Below are 14,287 nucleotides of genomic sequence, written 5' to 3'. Positions count from 1 at the left end.
GAACGGGAATGGTAATTATAGAGGCATATATTATTTATCTAGAATTATAGAGGGATAGATAGATAGTAATTATGCCATGCTCGCCAACATTGAAACCTTGCAAGGTCCCGGATGTACCCACTCCCTAGATAAGATGACTTTCTCACCAACTGAGCCACACACACACACACACACACACACACACACACACACACACACACACACACACACACACACACACGAGAGCAATAAAGAACCACGCCCCCTTCTGTTGTGCGACCCGGATTAGAAGGATCACAAAGTCGACTTCGTCCAGACTTCCCTAATCGAGATGACTTCCTAGTAGCCAATGTAACATCCACAACCAAGCGGTCTAGTGTTTTTGGTCACTGGAAAGATTCTTCAAAACATAGACTCGACCCAGTCTCTCTCCGCCGTCGTCATTCTCCGTCTAGTCATTCCTCGCCGGAGAGACTGGTTTCAGACTGCCCACTGACGTCACTAAATGCTGCCAGTAGCTGTGGTTGCAAAGGCGTGGCGCACAAACACAGACAAATCGCGTTCCTATCGCTTTCTTCGCCTAGATTCGAATTGATCTAGGAGTTAGCGCGGCTTATCAACGTGAGTTTTGTCTTTTGACAGACGATCTGGGCGTCTTTTGCGTCGTTTGCGCTATGAGTTTGGCTCCAAGAGCTTCGGAATCCGATGCAAATGGGTATAGACAAGAAACGGCTGAGACGCAGTTCATGTGTTGAAGTGCAATGCCTGCTTGTCTTTGTACAGCATACGGGATCATTGGCTGCTTGGTTTACATCTTGCACAAATTATCGGCTTCTAGGCCGTCTAGTGGAACAATATACGTCTGATAAACTCCGCATCGTTGTGCATGCTAATACAGGTCTCTCTACGGCGAGGAATGAATATCCGGGGAATGACGACAGCGGAGAGAGACTGGGACGAGTCTATTCAAAACCCCTACAACATGTAACTATAACTAAACTCCGCCCCCTCAATATTCCGGCGGAAATCTCGCGTATGTAGCCAGACCATCTCCGCCTACATCTTTCCGGCGAGAAAATATTGCCTACATCTTTCCGGAGAGAAGCGGAGATTGTCTAGCTACGCGAGACTAGGTAATTGTCTGGTATTTGCTAATCATCGCCTTCCACATTTCCCCACAGCGTTTGCAAACCTCTGGAGCTTCGAGCTTAGCCTCGCCTCGCCCCAGGCCAGTTGATTTGTAGTCCGGGGTGCACTGCAGTCCCGGATGTACTGCCATCCACGGCCACCGGCCGACTACAGTAGAGACTACAGCTGCAGCGTTGATGCATTTATAATGAACATCATTCGTCAAGCGACTCGCGATGATTACCGAGACGGAAGAATTTCAGATTTTCCATATCAACGGAGGAAACATTACCTGGGGAACAGTGGATACCGAAATGCACAACCGGCCTCTGTCTTTATACCTTACAATGATGTGACAGGAGAGATGAATTGGTACAGAGAGCGTGGACAAATTTTGTCGTCACCTGTATATGACGCCCCCAAACTCGCCAGACAACAAGAGCGCTACGATGGTCTATCGTTGTCTCGGCTACACAACGTTGACTCGTTTTCAGGTGGACACATTGATATTGTCATCGTTCGATCGGTCGTTTCAGTTCTCTCGGAAAGAAGACCTAGACATTGTACCAGCGCTAGGCGTTGGCTGCAGCCAAGTAATGTTGGGCTTGTCTACCAAAAAGGAACCAGAAACTCGAACTACATATGATATTGCTGACAGATACATTTTGGATCAGATACACAACGTTGTCCAATTCCCAAGTGAAGCCAGCATTGGTGTCTCTCTCCGTAGGCCTGATGACAAATGGGTCCCATGTTTTGATACTTCGTATAGTTCTAATGTTTCTTCGACCATTGGTGCTGGCTGTTGTACAAACGTTTGTACTCCTCTTGATTCTATGTCTAAGGACACTGGTTGTGATATCAATGCTAATAGTTCTGATACTTGTGTTGATGAGAAAAGGTTCATTGGTGGTGGTATAAATGCTAATATTTCTAACAGCTCTGAGTTTCTTTTTGTTTCAACGGTTTGTATCCTATTTGCAGGGTTGTTGGGATATCTCAGTACTTCTTGCTCAAAGGAGGTGGTTGTTGTAAGGATGTTAGCAGGCATACTTTTTATAATTATTTTCTTTGTTGTCTTGGCATTAGTCCTATGAGAACTCAAGTTTCTAAGTTGTTTTTAGTGGCCTTTTGTTGCAGTTTGTCAGTATTTTTGTATTAGACTGTGACAGTTGAACTTGCTATGAGTTTTCTGCAATGTCTGTAGAACTTTAGCTTTGCAATGCATTCTTTGTAGAACTATAGCATTGCAATGCCTTCTTTGCAATGCCTTCTTTGCAATTTATATGTAAATGTATTTTTCAATAAGTAATCTGTATTCAGAGTGTGTCATGTTGACTTATCAGAATACATGAGATTGTCCACTAACTGATAAGTCTCAAACACATAGTCTCCGTCTCGCTCCACACTATTTGGATCATTTTCGAAGTATGACATGGCGTAAAAGGGTCTGGCTACGCGAGACTACCAAATGAGCATGCACGGCTTGTTTTCCAGCATGCTATGCGTTTACACAATGTACTTGACCCGAACTGGCGCGCTGGCTTGGCTAGAAATACCAAGTCGAGCTGGCATGGCTCGGCTCGTGTTTACACGTGCCATAGAAACCGAGCCAGCGGGGCTGGCCCGCTTATAAGTGCTCGTGTAAACGGGGTATTAGTCTGTTGAGTGGGTCTGACACTTTACCATACCGTACAATTTAGATGCATCTGCTTATAGTGTAATGTCTCAAATAGCAACACAACACATTTTATATGCCCACTGTTTATAAACTTGTGAATAGAAAGCCATTAGTAGTTTCTTTACAGGAGAACGATGCCGTTCTTGTTGTTGTGGAAGAGGCTCTACTTTATTTTGGGAGACTTCAGTATGCAGGTTTTCTCAGAGTCTAGGATCAAAGTGGTTGAAGTTGAGCTTTCGTTTAGTTAATTCTGTAGGCATGGAGGAATTCATGTGTCTCACTTGTTGTGGCGTTTGACAGCCTGATGAGTTTGAAGGTCAAGACAGCAAAGAATCTTCTGGGAGTGAATCTGAAGAAGATGGATTGGTCAGAAATTGCAACATTGCAGCCATTCTATTAGTTACTATGGTTTTGTGTATCATTGATCAGTTGCTAAACATTGAAGCTAAGTCAGAGAAATTGGACAAAAAGAAAGAGAAGGAGCTGTAAGCCAGCTACACCATACAGAAAATGAATTTTTGGTTTACTACGTTGACTGGTGTAGAGAAATGGAAGACCTAGAGGCTAAGTCAAGAGCTAGAGATTATGAAAACTTTATTTTACCAACAGCAACAGAGTTGGAAGCAGAAGGTGTATTAATTACATTTAAACCTACATTGTGTGTATAAAAATATTTGTATTATTTAATGCAGATGAAGCAACTGATTTAAGTGCAATTTACGAACGGATCAAAAACAATGTGCATGTACTGAACAATTTCAAAGAGCTACGAATGGAGGGCAGGTATGAACAGGATTCCTTAGTTAAATTGTCTCACAACTGTCTTCTTGCTCACACAACTAGTCTGTCTCGGTAGATTCAGAAAGGAATACATGAGTTTGCTTATGAGGGACCTGTCCATGTACTACAGTTACAACGATTTCCTTATGGAACAATTTGTCAACTTATTTCCACTTTCAGAAGTAAGCCAGGGCATCTTGTCACTATACGTGAAATATCACACACTTTTGTGTGATAGTTGTTAGAGTTCCTTGAAGCTAATGAAGTCCAGAGGCCTGTCACTATCCGAACGAACACTCTGAAGACAAGACGGAGAGACCTTGCACAGGTACATCAGGTTGTTTTTGGGAAATGTAGGTAGACAAACATGTAGCTTTGTACAGGCATTGATCAACCGTGGAGTGAAGTTAGATCCAGTTGGAAAGTGGTCAAAAGTTGGCCTGGTAGTGTATGACTCATCAGCGCCAATTGGTAATGTGTTAATATTTAATTCATATAACAGTATTGTCTGGTAACATGTGACTAACGTAGGAGCAACACCTGAGTATATGGCTGGGCATTATATTCTACAAGGAGCTTCATCTCTTCTTCCTGTGATGGCATTAGCTCCGCAGGAGAATGAACGTGTACTGGACGTGTGTGCTGCCTTGGGTGGCAAGACAACATACATTGGTAAGCACTATTCTAATTTGATATATTGTTCTAGTGTATGGATTTTTTGTATGGTGGTTTATGAGTACACCTAGTACAGTAGACATTGGATATAACGACTTTTGATTCATTACACTTTGCATATAACGACTTGTTTTCTTTGCCTGGTGGTTAGCTAGGGGCTTTTATATTGGTTTCATCTCGGATTTAGCGACATTACATATACCGACATATCAGATTTATTGACACTTAGATGAGCCCCAGAAGCCAGAATTAGCTTTGTATACAAAAACTTTGTGCCAAGCCAAGACCATCACAATTGCATCATATTTCTAACTTTTGCATCATATAATTGCATCATCAAACAGATATTTTTGATTTCTTTACTCCAGTACACTAATTGTACTGTAATGACGTCCTTATGTGCATATAGCTATATTTATATGCAAAATTTTATTCTGTGGAAGTTCTTCACTAAAAATTGTTGCTATGTTCAGCAAACTCAAACTGCCAAATAACCATCCCAAGACTGTTCATGCACTCTAAATGTATACAAAGGTTTCACAATAGCGATCTGGTGGCGGACAATGAATTTCGGATTTAGTGACACTTTGAATATATTGTACTGACATGTTTAGGAGACCCCAAGAAGAGTCGTTATATCCAATGTCTATACTTAGCAAACAGACTGCTGCAAGGCATGGTTTCTTAATGTTGTTAGCATCTACAATACCTTTGCAGCATGCGTAGCTATACTATTGTCGGCTGTACTATTGTCTATGACTTTGTCTCACGTATGTATACTAGTTGTACATACTTTTATTGTTACTTTGAGGAGAATGATACCGTATTTGCCCATAATAGCACTTTGGGCGTATAGAAAGAAACATTTTTCTGGGTCTATGCTAGGGCATGAGCGTTATTTTGGTCCTAGGCGTATGCATGGCCACAAAATGCTGTCATTTGGCCAGTCATCATCTACATACTTGAAGACAGAAATACCACAAATGCTTGCAATTATCCATTTGCAAGATCAAAGGTACTGGTATCTGTACAACATCAGCATACACGCAGAAACTAAACATTATATGTATACACATGCAAACCAGAGTGGTTGGCCTGAAGCCCGTCAAAAGCATCAGGGTTGGTAATTGCAACAAAGACATGAGTCTAGTGGTAAGCACTTTCACTCAGCACTGACACCAGCTCATCAAATGCACACAGACGGAGACGAACATCAATGTTCCCATTTTGTTTTGTCTGCGCATGTGTATCCTGGGCTTATACTTGGGCTTCGGCGGACTCAATGACAATCCAGGGAATGAGGAGGGTGGAGAGAGACTGGGTCGAGTCTACATGAGCGTATAGTTGGGCATGGGCGTTTTTTCGGGCTGAAAGTCCTGACCTGTCGCACATGGGCGTATATACGGACATGGGCATTATTTCGGTATGGGCATTATTACAGGCAAATACGGTAAGTCGGGTTTGAGTCTTATCATAGTAAATATGCTGTTGGTTGTCAAATTACTTATGAACTGCTAGTGCACTTGAGTAACATACCAGAGTGATGAAAGGTGGAGTCCATGTAGGTATGTCTGGTTTTACAGCATTTTGTACTTGAGGTTACAGGCCAAGATCTCAATCATTCCATAATCTTTGACTTTGACTGCATGTGGTCCCTTTTTAAATCTCAGAATGTTTGCTATAAGGCTAATTACTCTGTCTTTGTGCTCTGTGGTGGATGTGGTGTGAAACGACTAGTCTGTTTTAGCAAGTCTGATGAAAAATACTGGAATATTAGTTGCCAAGGATAGAAACAAAGAACGAACAAAATATCTTGTGGCAAATGTTCACAGATTAGGTAAGCATGAAACACTGCAAATTTTGAATGTGTTCTAATCAATGTATGTTTTTTTGAAGGTGTACTTAATACAATCTTATGCTACTATGATGGACGAAAGTTTTCAACAGTATGTGCTTGTAACACATTTGTTGATTGTAGTAATGATTTTGCGTGTACAGGTAATGTCTGGTTTTGATCAAGTCTTATTGGATGCACTATGTAGCGGAACTGGTGTTATATCAAAGGACAAAACGGGCAAGGTAGGTGGACTTACAGTCAGTAAGGCAGGCCAGGGTAGGTGTGTGTGTGTGTGTGAGTGTGTGTGTATGGGTGGGTGGGTGGGTGGGTAGGTGTGTGTGTGTGTGTGTGTGTGTGTGTGTGTGTGTGTGTGTGTGTGTGTGTGTGTGTGTGTGTGTGTGAACTTGACAGCTAAATTGTGTTACTAGTAATAATTGATTCTCGGTCAGTAAATAGTCACTTTGTTTATAGGACGATAAGGACATCATGAGGTGTGCTCACTTACAAAAACAGCTTATACTCTCAGCCATAGATTGTATTGATGCAGGGTCATCTACTGGTGGCTACATTGTGTATTCCACGTGTTCTATAATGATATTCTTTGTGTGGTTTACAGTGCTATTTCCTTTATGCTGATTATTTGACTTGAAGTGTTGCAGGTAGATGAGAATGAAGGAGTAATAGACTATGCCTTGTTTAATTAAGCGAAATGTCAAAGTCGTGGCAACAGGTTTGGATTTTGGAGCTGAAGGATTTTGCAGGGTTTTTTGCGTGCTGTGTGTGTATATAGATAATATGATATGGTTACATTATTGTAGATTTCGAGGAAAATATTTTCATCCTTTGCTCAGACTGACAAGACGATTTTATCCACAGACACATAACATGGATCGTTTTTTGTAGCCAAGCTGAAGAAGTTCTCAGACAAGATTTCTGGTATGTTTGCTGTTGTGGCTGTGTGAGCATGACTTCAGTTCTTGTGTGCGTCAAACAGTCTGTATTTGTTGACATGCTACAGTCGCGGTTTCACATTGAAGTTTTATTTATTGATATATGTCATGCAGTTAATTGTGCGTGCGTGTGCCTGTCCTCGTCTGTCCCTCCCCCCCCTCCCTCCCTCCCTCCCTCCCTCCCTCCCTCCCTCCCTCCCTCCCTCCCTCCCTCCCTCCCTCCCTCCCTCCCTCCCTCCCTCCCTCTCTCCCTCCCTCCCTGCCTGCCTGCCTGCCTGTCCGCTTGTCTGCCGGTCCGTTTGTCTGCCGGTCCGTTTGTCTGTCTGTTTGTCAACCTTAGCTAAGTGCCTGTGTATGTCTATGTGGTTTCATCATGGTAATTACTAAACTCTTTTAGTGGTTACAGAAGACCAGACTTTGGAGGAAACTGCTGCTAGTGACACTCTTTAGAATCAAGTACAGTATGGTGACTGTAAAGAATAACTGTAGACGTAGTATACGAGATCATTCTAATGCGAGAATGTTTTTGTAATAGAGTATGTTGACGTACTCGTATTACAGTCGATTTGCAAACTGTCAGTTCTCACACATGATTGGGAGGGTATATGTCCAGTGCCAAAAAATTGTTGCAATGCGTGCACGCGTGTAAGTGCGCCTTTGTAGATACTGTTACCGCTGCCGCATGTTCTGGCTGGTAACTCCTGCTCGAAAGTACAATCAAATGCTCGTCGGCATTTTAGCTAATAAACAGTTTCGCAAGTAAATTTCTACGAGTAGCAAATGTATTCAGACTCAACGCGAACGCGTTGTCTAGTGTACTCTCTTCGTGCATCGTGCGGCTGTGACAGCCTTGCAAGGTTTGGACGGAAAATTCTACGCTTCGTACGATTTATAATTAGTGGACCACGCACGAGTTTGCGTGGGATTGAAGACACCCCCATTGCAAAGTTGAAAGTGTTTCACGTGTAACAGCGTGCATTTGGATGGGGAACGTTTTGTGTCAACATTTCATTGCGTAATAATTGCGTCACCCTTTGACCCTTACATATTTAGTGCGTCGCTGCATCGCAGATTCCATTAGTTCTCTTAGCGACCGGTCATGTCTTCCACTTTGTCCTCCGATCTGTCGTTTCAGTTCGTCTTTTCGGAAGGCCTTGCTCTACGAGGCGCTCGGATTGAAGACAACGTTCCTGTCCTCTTGTTTACTCCGTGTCCCAAAATGCCAACTATCAAGGAAGAAGACCTAGCAGCTGTGCTGCGAACTGTCTATCTTGACGATACGTATCCGAGGTTTTTCTTTGAAACGATCGTCACCCCATTCCATCCTTTCCTTGGAAATTGGCTGAAAACCTACTCGCCCAACTGGTTGAGGGGAACCGGTCTAGGCGAGCTGCTGTTCGAAGCAGATTGGATCATGAAATGTTTGATGGCGGGCGTGCGCTCCAACAAAGAGATGACCAAGTTTACAGCATGGGAGGAAACCAGCAATCTCGAAGGCTTTGCATCTAAACTCGACTTTTTCCCCGACGAGAAACCAACGTCATTCTCCGTCTACATGTCTTGCTGCCCATTGAAAGTGTATGAGACAGACAACGAACTGTGGTTTTCGGAAGAACCAAAGATCAGGATCGACGACTACAGTTGCAAGGCTTATTCGGACTACATCACCGCCATCTTTGATAGCATTGCTTATCACGATGAGCCTCTCTTGTTGAAAGTGCGAGAAGTGCCGAAGCTCGTACTGTTGGCTAGGTGGCTCAAAGGTCATCGCGTTCCAATCAGTACCAACTGGATGATGGAGAAAACCAAACCCATTGCGGTCGACAACACACAAGGGAAACGAAAGTTTCCATCCGTGCGGAAAATTAAAAAGGCGTTGAAGAAAGTGGGTTTGAATTCGAATACGAGAGCCCTAGTACCGCAGTTTGACCAGGTAGTCGACAAAGATATTTCAAACGTCGAAATCGTTGATGATCGCTTGATCAAGTGGAAGGAGACCACAAAAGTAAGACCCATCTTTCCTGGTTTTGAACCAACGACGGTGACCTGCAAAGTGACCGCATCTTTTGACGACTTTGACCGTATTTACAACGGACTGTTGGACCCGAACATCCCGATTAATTGGAGCTTTGCAGTAGGCCCGTACGTCAACCCTTTTACGAAGAAAGAACTTGAGCCATTGTCTGTCGGGTCTTGGTCGGAGCTGAGCTGCATGGTTGTCTCGCCTCCGGCAGTCTGGCAACCCGCTGTCTTGGGGTTTAATTACCCCTGTACAGGTGGAGGTGTAAACCTGGGAAGTGCAACCAAGGTTCCTACGACTGTTTCACCCGTCAAACAAAATGTGATGGAAGGTGTGCTTGGAGGTGCTATCAAACATGAGCAATTTCGAGGATATCCTGGTAGCAATAGCGTGGGTGTTGCTGCTACACGTAAGAAAGTTAAGTCTAGAGAAGCTCCAAAATCCGTGGTTCCAAAAGTGAAGCAAGAAAATGAAGTCCCTACACCTGCAGTTGCCGTAGATACAGAGCTCCACAGAAGAAACAAAGCCATCAAAGTCGCCAGTAAAGGAAAACGAGTCTATGGAACCTGCAATATCGACACAGGTGAGGTGGATTGTTACACCTCCACTGGAGAACAAACATTTTGCAGAACCATGCTGCATCAACGACAAGAACTATCAAGTCCTTCACCTTCATCTCTATCTGGCACTTTTGCAAGAGCCTGCCAAACACCAGTCTCATTCACCAGCGAGGAATCGAGAAATGAACCCGGACAGGATCTACAGTTGCCCTTAGGTCTGTTATGTACGGAAAATCAATTACTTAGGGGAGCCACTACTGATCTTTCTCCCACCGGTTCCAGTGACACCGGCTGTGGTGACAGTGTTTCTTCTGAAAATCAATTACTTAGTGGAGCCGTTACTGATCTTCTTTCTCCTACTGGTAGCAGTGACAGTGGCTATGGTGACAGTGTTTCTTCTGATGTAGGATCCATCTTCACCAAGGATTGAACAGTAGTCAACAGATTCTATTTAGAGTTACTTTCCTTTGCGTGTCCGTTTGGTGCTGTGGTAGTATAGACTGTCGTGGGTTTGCTTTTTGTGACAAATACAAAAATAGTTTAACAGTAGCTTTTTGGGCATTTGCAGCATTTTTAATCTCTTTTGTGCTAATTAACATTGTGTGTAGGTAGGTGTTGGATCTCTTCATTTTCAAATTTATTGTATCTTGGTGAATTATTATATATTAAAATAATTATACAATGTATTTATGGAATTACTTGCTGCTGCGTGAAATGCAGGCTCCAACAGCCCAGCCAGGTTATACTTTGTGTGCAATACTAAGCCAGACGTTTAGATTAGTAATCATCAACATTGACTCACACTGACAACACACAGTACAGTTTTGGTCAGGTCTGTTCGATTAGTCCAGATCATGGTAGACATCACAACACCAGACAGACCAGACTAGAATTCGACTGATTGGGACCATGATCCCACTGTTCCTATGTCTATAGGATGTTCTTGTAACAAACGTAGTACGTAGGAAACGTCTATGCTCAAATGATATCAGACAGCTATACTTTGCAGCCATCAATAGCGATTAAGAGTTGAGTGCTGTAATTCAAATGTTTACAGTCAACTTTTATTAACTTATGGAAGACAGACAAACACGGAGACGACCCATTACTATATCCCGTTTGCGCATGCGCGCGGGAATAACCATTGACTTCCGAAATTGTCAGGACCCGGTTCTATAGTAGCACCATGCATCAGGAAACGAACGGCCAGATGTTTTGCATTTTGTGTTGATCGACCTTGTAGTGAGGCTATGCAAAAGGTTTTACTTTTAATTAACAATAACATGTTCAAATCAGTGTGACATATTGACTTATCAGAATAATGGAATTTGTATGACAGGCTGGGCCATCTGCTGAATCTGCTGCTGAATAGTAGCAAGCTGGATCAAATTTAAACTTGCCAGATCATTCCTGCCAGATAAGACCAAGCTTCCAGTATTGAACCAGGTTCTATGGGTTAATTAATTAATGATGTACCCTTATGATTTTGTACACCCATGCTATCAACACCAACTAGCTGGATTAAGGAATTAACCTATCCAGACCAATTAGTCCTGGCCACACCAGACCATAACGATTTAGAACAGACCAAAATGGCATCTTTCACTGACTGGAGGTGCACTCAGACCGCGTCTGTCTGTCTGTCTGTCTGTCTGTCTGTCTGTCTGTCTGTCTGTCTGTCTGTCTGTCTTCGTAAATACGTGTAGATGTCTGTATGGTTCTTCGTAGTTGTTACATAGAAGACCAGACTATAGAAGAAACAGCTACGTCCTGTACAATACTATCAACGTTCGGTAGAACTGCGTCATCAAGTACAGAACAAGCCGTTCCCCAAGTGATACACGCAGTATAGAATAAAACGTCGTCTAGGAGACCATTCTGGTGACAGTGGTGTGAGCATGGTTTGCAATAGAGTGAATGAATTAAGTACTGGTGTTACCGGAAATTTGCAAACTTTCATTAGGTAAACATGCACATCTATGCTTGGGAAGAAGGTATGTTGTCCCCTCCATGCAGTGCCAAAAGTGTTACAATGCGTTCTCACACCGGTCCTAATCATGATTAGTGTAACGTCATTCTAACGCCGTAGAGAGTAACCGCATTAGTGGCGTTAGTGGTTGCACGTGACTTTGGCACGTGATGTAGTATACCAAGAAGAGCATTCCGCCGATGTTTCTGATGTGGTGTTGTATGTTTAAATGTACAAACGCAGCGACATCATGGTGACGTATATGGAAGCGCATGCAGATGTGTCCTCCGTGCCTGTGACATGTACAACTTTCTGCCGTTCCTGAAGGAGCTGCCAGAGAAAGCAAACAAAATGTTTTCCTCTTCAAAACTTACAGCAATGGATTCGTTAACTTAAGACATGCAATTCACGCGAATGCTTGTATATGACGAATGGAAACTGTCGAGGCTAATTGCACTCACATGCCCACGTGACTTACTATAATATCGTACTTAGCGGTGTGAACGCGCCTGCGCTAATGTTGGCCTAATCGTAATTAGCCTAATCACCAGATGTCGGGGTGAACACGCTCTCTTAGCTAAGTTTGAGTCCTACAACACTACAAACGTCACATGCCGTAACCGTACCGTTCCTTGCCACCACAATCCTCAATTTCCTTCCCCGAGAACTCCCAATTCTAACTCAACCTGCACTTTGAGCAACTGAAATAGCTACTCACAACAATTTCTTTTTGCGTGGCCTTCCTGTTAAAGCAGTTTGTGAGTAATTTTAGACTGTGACGATTGAACTTGCTGTGAGTTTTCTGCAATGTCTATAGATCCATAGCATTGTGATGCCTTTCTTCCAAGCAATATTATAAAAAGGTGTTTAATTACCTCTGGTCTTCTCAGGTAATCTACTATGTTCAAAGTCTGTGTGTCAAGTTGACTTATCAGGTAACAGAATTTGTGAGACCGTCCGCTCTCTGCTGGACTGTAGCATGCTGAAACAGTCCTTTCTAGTATATGTGCGCGTGAACAATCCATTGATTTTAACACTAATTGATCTTAACACTCATGCTACCAACAAGCCTATGTACTGCTCTTGCTGCTACTAGACACAATACTGCTGCTGTTACTTGCATTGTTTGTTCAGTTGTGTGTTGCAATGTAAGAATACAACATTATGTATTAAAAACACCTAAAGCCTGGAACAACAAATTTCATAAACTACTACAAACATACAAGCAGACAGATCGCGTGTACTTGAAACGTGCTCCTACTCCTGCTCTTCAACAGGTGGGCAAGAAAGAAGGTAAAGCTCGAGTGGCAGGGATATGCATGTTTTGTATGCTTTACAAATTTTGTCTATACTACGGACTAAACATAGTGTTTCTACCACATGAGTAAATTGCCACATACTGATGTTGTGTCTACACAACAGAGACAAGTATGAAATCTTAACAATCCATTCAACTGTATTGTTGATAATGTAAATTAGTGCATGGGTGTAGTGTAGTACAGTCTTTGTGACATATGAAATCATACTTCAACATCTAGAAACCTACAGAGTATTTCCTTCTGATGCTTCTGATCTAAATTTGTCAAAGCAAAGTAATCAAGGAAACAACATTGTAGTACCCAGCCTTGTTCATGCTTTAGAAGGTCCAAACTTCTTGATTGTATTGATGACCAGTATGAGGTAGTCGAGGAATGAGCTGACTGCAACCCTTATGATCCTGGCTTCTGAGGCAGTAAACCGTCTAATAAGGGAAGGCATAAAGAACTAGATAATATAATCAGAACAACTCAAATGCACAGACTAAAAATATGGAAACCATGTATGAGACCTTTACGTACAAACATAAACCATTAGCCAATCTTCAAAGGAGCTCAAGTCGACAGTTGATGCATTCCTTACCTTTATAAAGTTATCGGGTTTTTACTAGCACTAAAAGCCAAAAGAAAGAAAATGATGTCGTGTAGTCAGAGTATAACGTGCATATCATATAATGCCAAACAGTACATACACCTGATAAAATTGTACAGTATACAAACATTTGTATACAAACATAAGTAACATGTTTCCAAACTGAATCATTCATTGCTCTCAACTGTGATACATATCAGACAATATAACTAGAAATTTGTTCTCTAAAGTCAAACCAACTTTTATTTAATTAAGCAAATAACTGCTACAAAAAAATGCTAAATGAGACACTTCAAAGTTCAACAGAGAGACCATCAAATATAAAAATTCAGAAAAAAAATCATAATTTCTTGTATCTTGATCACAGTGCATAAACCAGCTAGAAAGAATGCTAACTGTCATACTCACATCACATAATACGATACAGTGATTGAGTCTACTGTAAATCAACAGAAACTTGATAAGTAGTAACTGTCTAGCCACATACTACGATACGAATGTGTTTCCATTGGCTAACAAGTCTTACACTTTGAGAGTGGCTTCTTCTGTTTCTAATACTTTAGTGCAGCCGCTTCTGCGTGGTTCAGGATCTACACTGAGTGAATTACAGGCAATCTGAGCTTCCCGTTCGGTAGGAAAGGGAACTTCAATTTCACTACATTTGAAGACATGATTACCTAAACTAAAATAGTCAATTAACTAAACTTACAAGCTGTAGGTCATGTCAGATGCTTCATAGACAGCAACACTGCACGGCAAAGCGCGTCACACCTACACAACTTGACGCATGCGTGGATTCG

General features: G+C 42.3%; 4 protein-coding genes across 4 annotated transcripts; 3 read left to right on the top strand and 1 right to left on the bottom strand.

The window, feature by feature from the left end:
* Nucleotides 1–1,262: 1,262 nt before the first annotated feature.
* Nucleotides 1,263–3,188, top strand: LOC134182441 (uncharacterized). Its single transcript, XM_062649843.1, has 3 exons — nucleotides 1,263–2,072; nucleotides 2,844–2,993; nucleotides 3,045–3,188. The coding sequence occupies exons 1-3, from the start codon at nucleotides 1,518–1,520 to the stop codon at nucleotides 3,186–3,188; spliced, it is 849 nt and encodes a 282-aa protein (XP_062505827.1). The 5' UTR covers nucleotides 1,263–1,517.
* A 39-nt stretch (nucleotides 3,189–3,227) lies between these two features.
* Nucleotides 3,228–7,042, top strand: LOC134182440 (probable 28S rRNA (cytosine(4447)-C(5))-methyltransferase). Its single transcript, XM_062649842.1, is given in 15 exon segments — nucleotides 3,228–3,273; nucleotides 3,333–3,418; nucleotides 3,481–3,571; nucleotides 3,645–3,750; nucleotides 3,807–3,896; nucleotides 3,952–4,039; nucleotides 4,100–4,240; nucleotides 5,991–6,080; nucleotides 6,140–6,189; nucleotides 6,242–6,337; nucleotides 6,552–6,683; nucleotides 6,740–6,781; nucleotides 6,783–6,856; nucleotides 6,899–6,969; nucleotides 6,972–7,042. Coding segments are annotated over 14 exon segments (1,224 nt in total). The 5' UTR covers nucleotides 3,228–3,273; nucleotides 3,333–3,336.
* A 1,043-nt stretch (nucleotides 7,043–8,085) lies between these two features.
* Nucleotides 8,086–10,299, top strand: LOC134182043 (uncharacterized). Its single transcript, XM_062649365.1, has one exon. The coding sequence runs from the start codon at nucleotides 8,130–8,132 to the stop codon at nucleotides 10,038–10,040; it is 1,911 nt and encodes a 636-aa protein (XP_062505349.1). The 5' UTR covers nucleotides 8,086–8,129; the 3' UTR covers nucleotides 10,041–10,299.
* A 2,711-nt stretch (nucleotides 10,300–13,010) lies between these two features.
* On the bottom strand, nucleotides 13,011–14,276 carry LOC134181993 (EKC/KEOPS complex subunit Lage3-like). The gene is made up of 3 exons (XM_062649299.1): nucleotides 14,197–14,276; nucleotides 14,014–14,142; nucleotides 13,011–13,320 (listed from the first exon to the last, which is right to left on the bottom strand). The coding sequence occupies exons 1-3, from the start codon at nucleotides 14,208–14,210 to the stop codon at nucleotides 13,209–13,211; spliced, it is 255 nt and encodes an 84-aa protein (XP_062505283.1). The 5' UTR covers nucleotides 14,211–14,276; the 3' UTR covers nucleotides 13,011–13,208.
* Between the last annotated feature and the right edge of the window lie 11 nt (nucleotides 14,277–14,287).

This window comes from Corticium candelabrum, chromosome 7, assembly GCF_963422355.1.
Source record: "Corticium candelabrum chromosome 7, ooCorCand1.1, whole genome shotgun sequence".
In the NCBI taxonomy this organism is placed as follows: Eukaryota; Metazoa; Porifera; class Homoscleromorpha; order Homosclerophorida; family Plakinidae; genus Corticium; species Corticium candelabrum.
The sequence above is the reverse complement of the archived record's forward strand: the minus strand, read 5'-3'. Positions and strand labels throughout refer to the sequence as shown.

What these genes read in the sequence shown, in the direction of transcription:
- LOC134182441 (XM_062649843.1), top strand. Translation starts at nt 1,518, where the DNA reads ATGACGCCCCCAAACTCGCCAGACAACAAGAGCGCTACGATGGTCTAT. An exon ending in AGTTTCTTTTTGTTTCAACG is followed by an intron (nt 2,073 to 2,843) that starts GTTTGTATCCTA and finishes TGTCTCAAATAG; the next exon opens with CAACACAACACATTTTATAT. An exon ending in AGTATGCAGGTTTTCTCAGA is followed by an intron (nt 2,994 to 3,044) that starts GTCTAGGATCAA and finishes TTAATTCTGTAG; the next exon opens with GCATGGAGGAATTCATGTGT.
- LOC134181993 (XM_062649299.1), bottom strand. An exon ending in GAAGAAGCCACTCTCAAAGT is followed by an intron (nt 13,321 to 14,013) that starts GTAAGACTTGTT and finishes TTCCCTTATTAG; the next exon opens with ACGGTTTACTGCCTCAGAAG.
- LOC134182043 (XM_062649365.1), top strand. Translation starts at nt 8,130, where the DNA reads ATGTCTTCCACTTTGTCCTCCGATCTGTCGTTTCAGTTCGTCTTTTCG.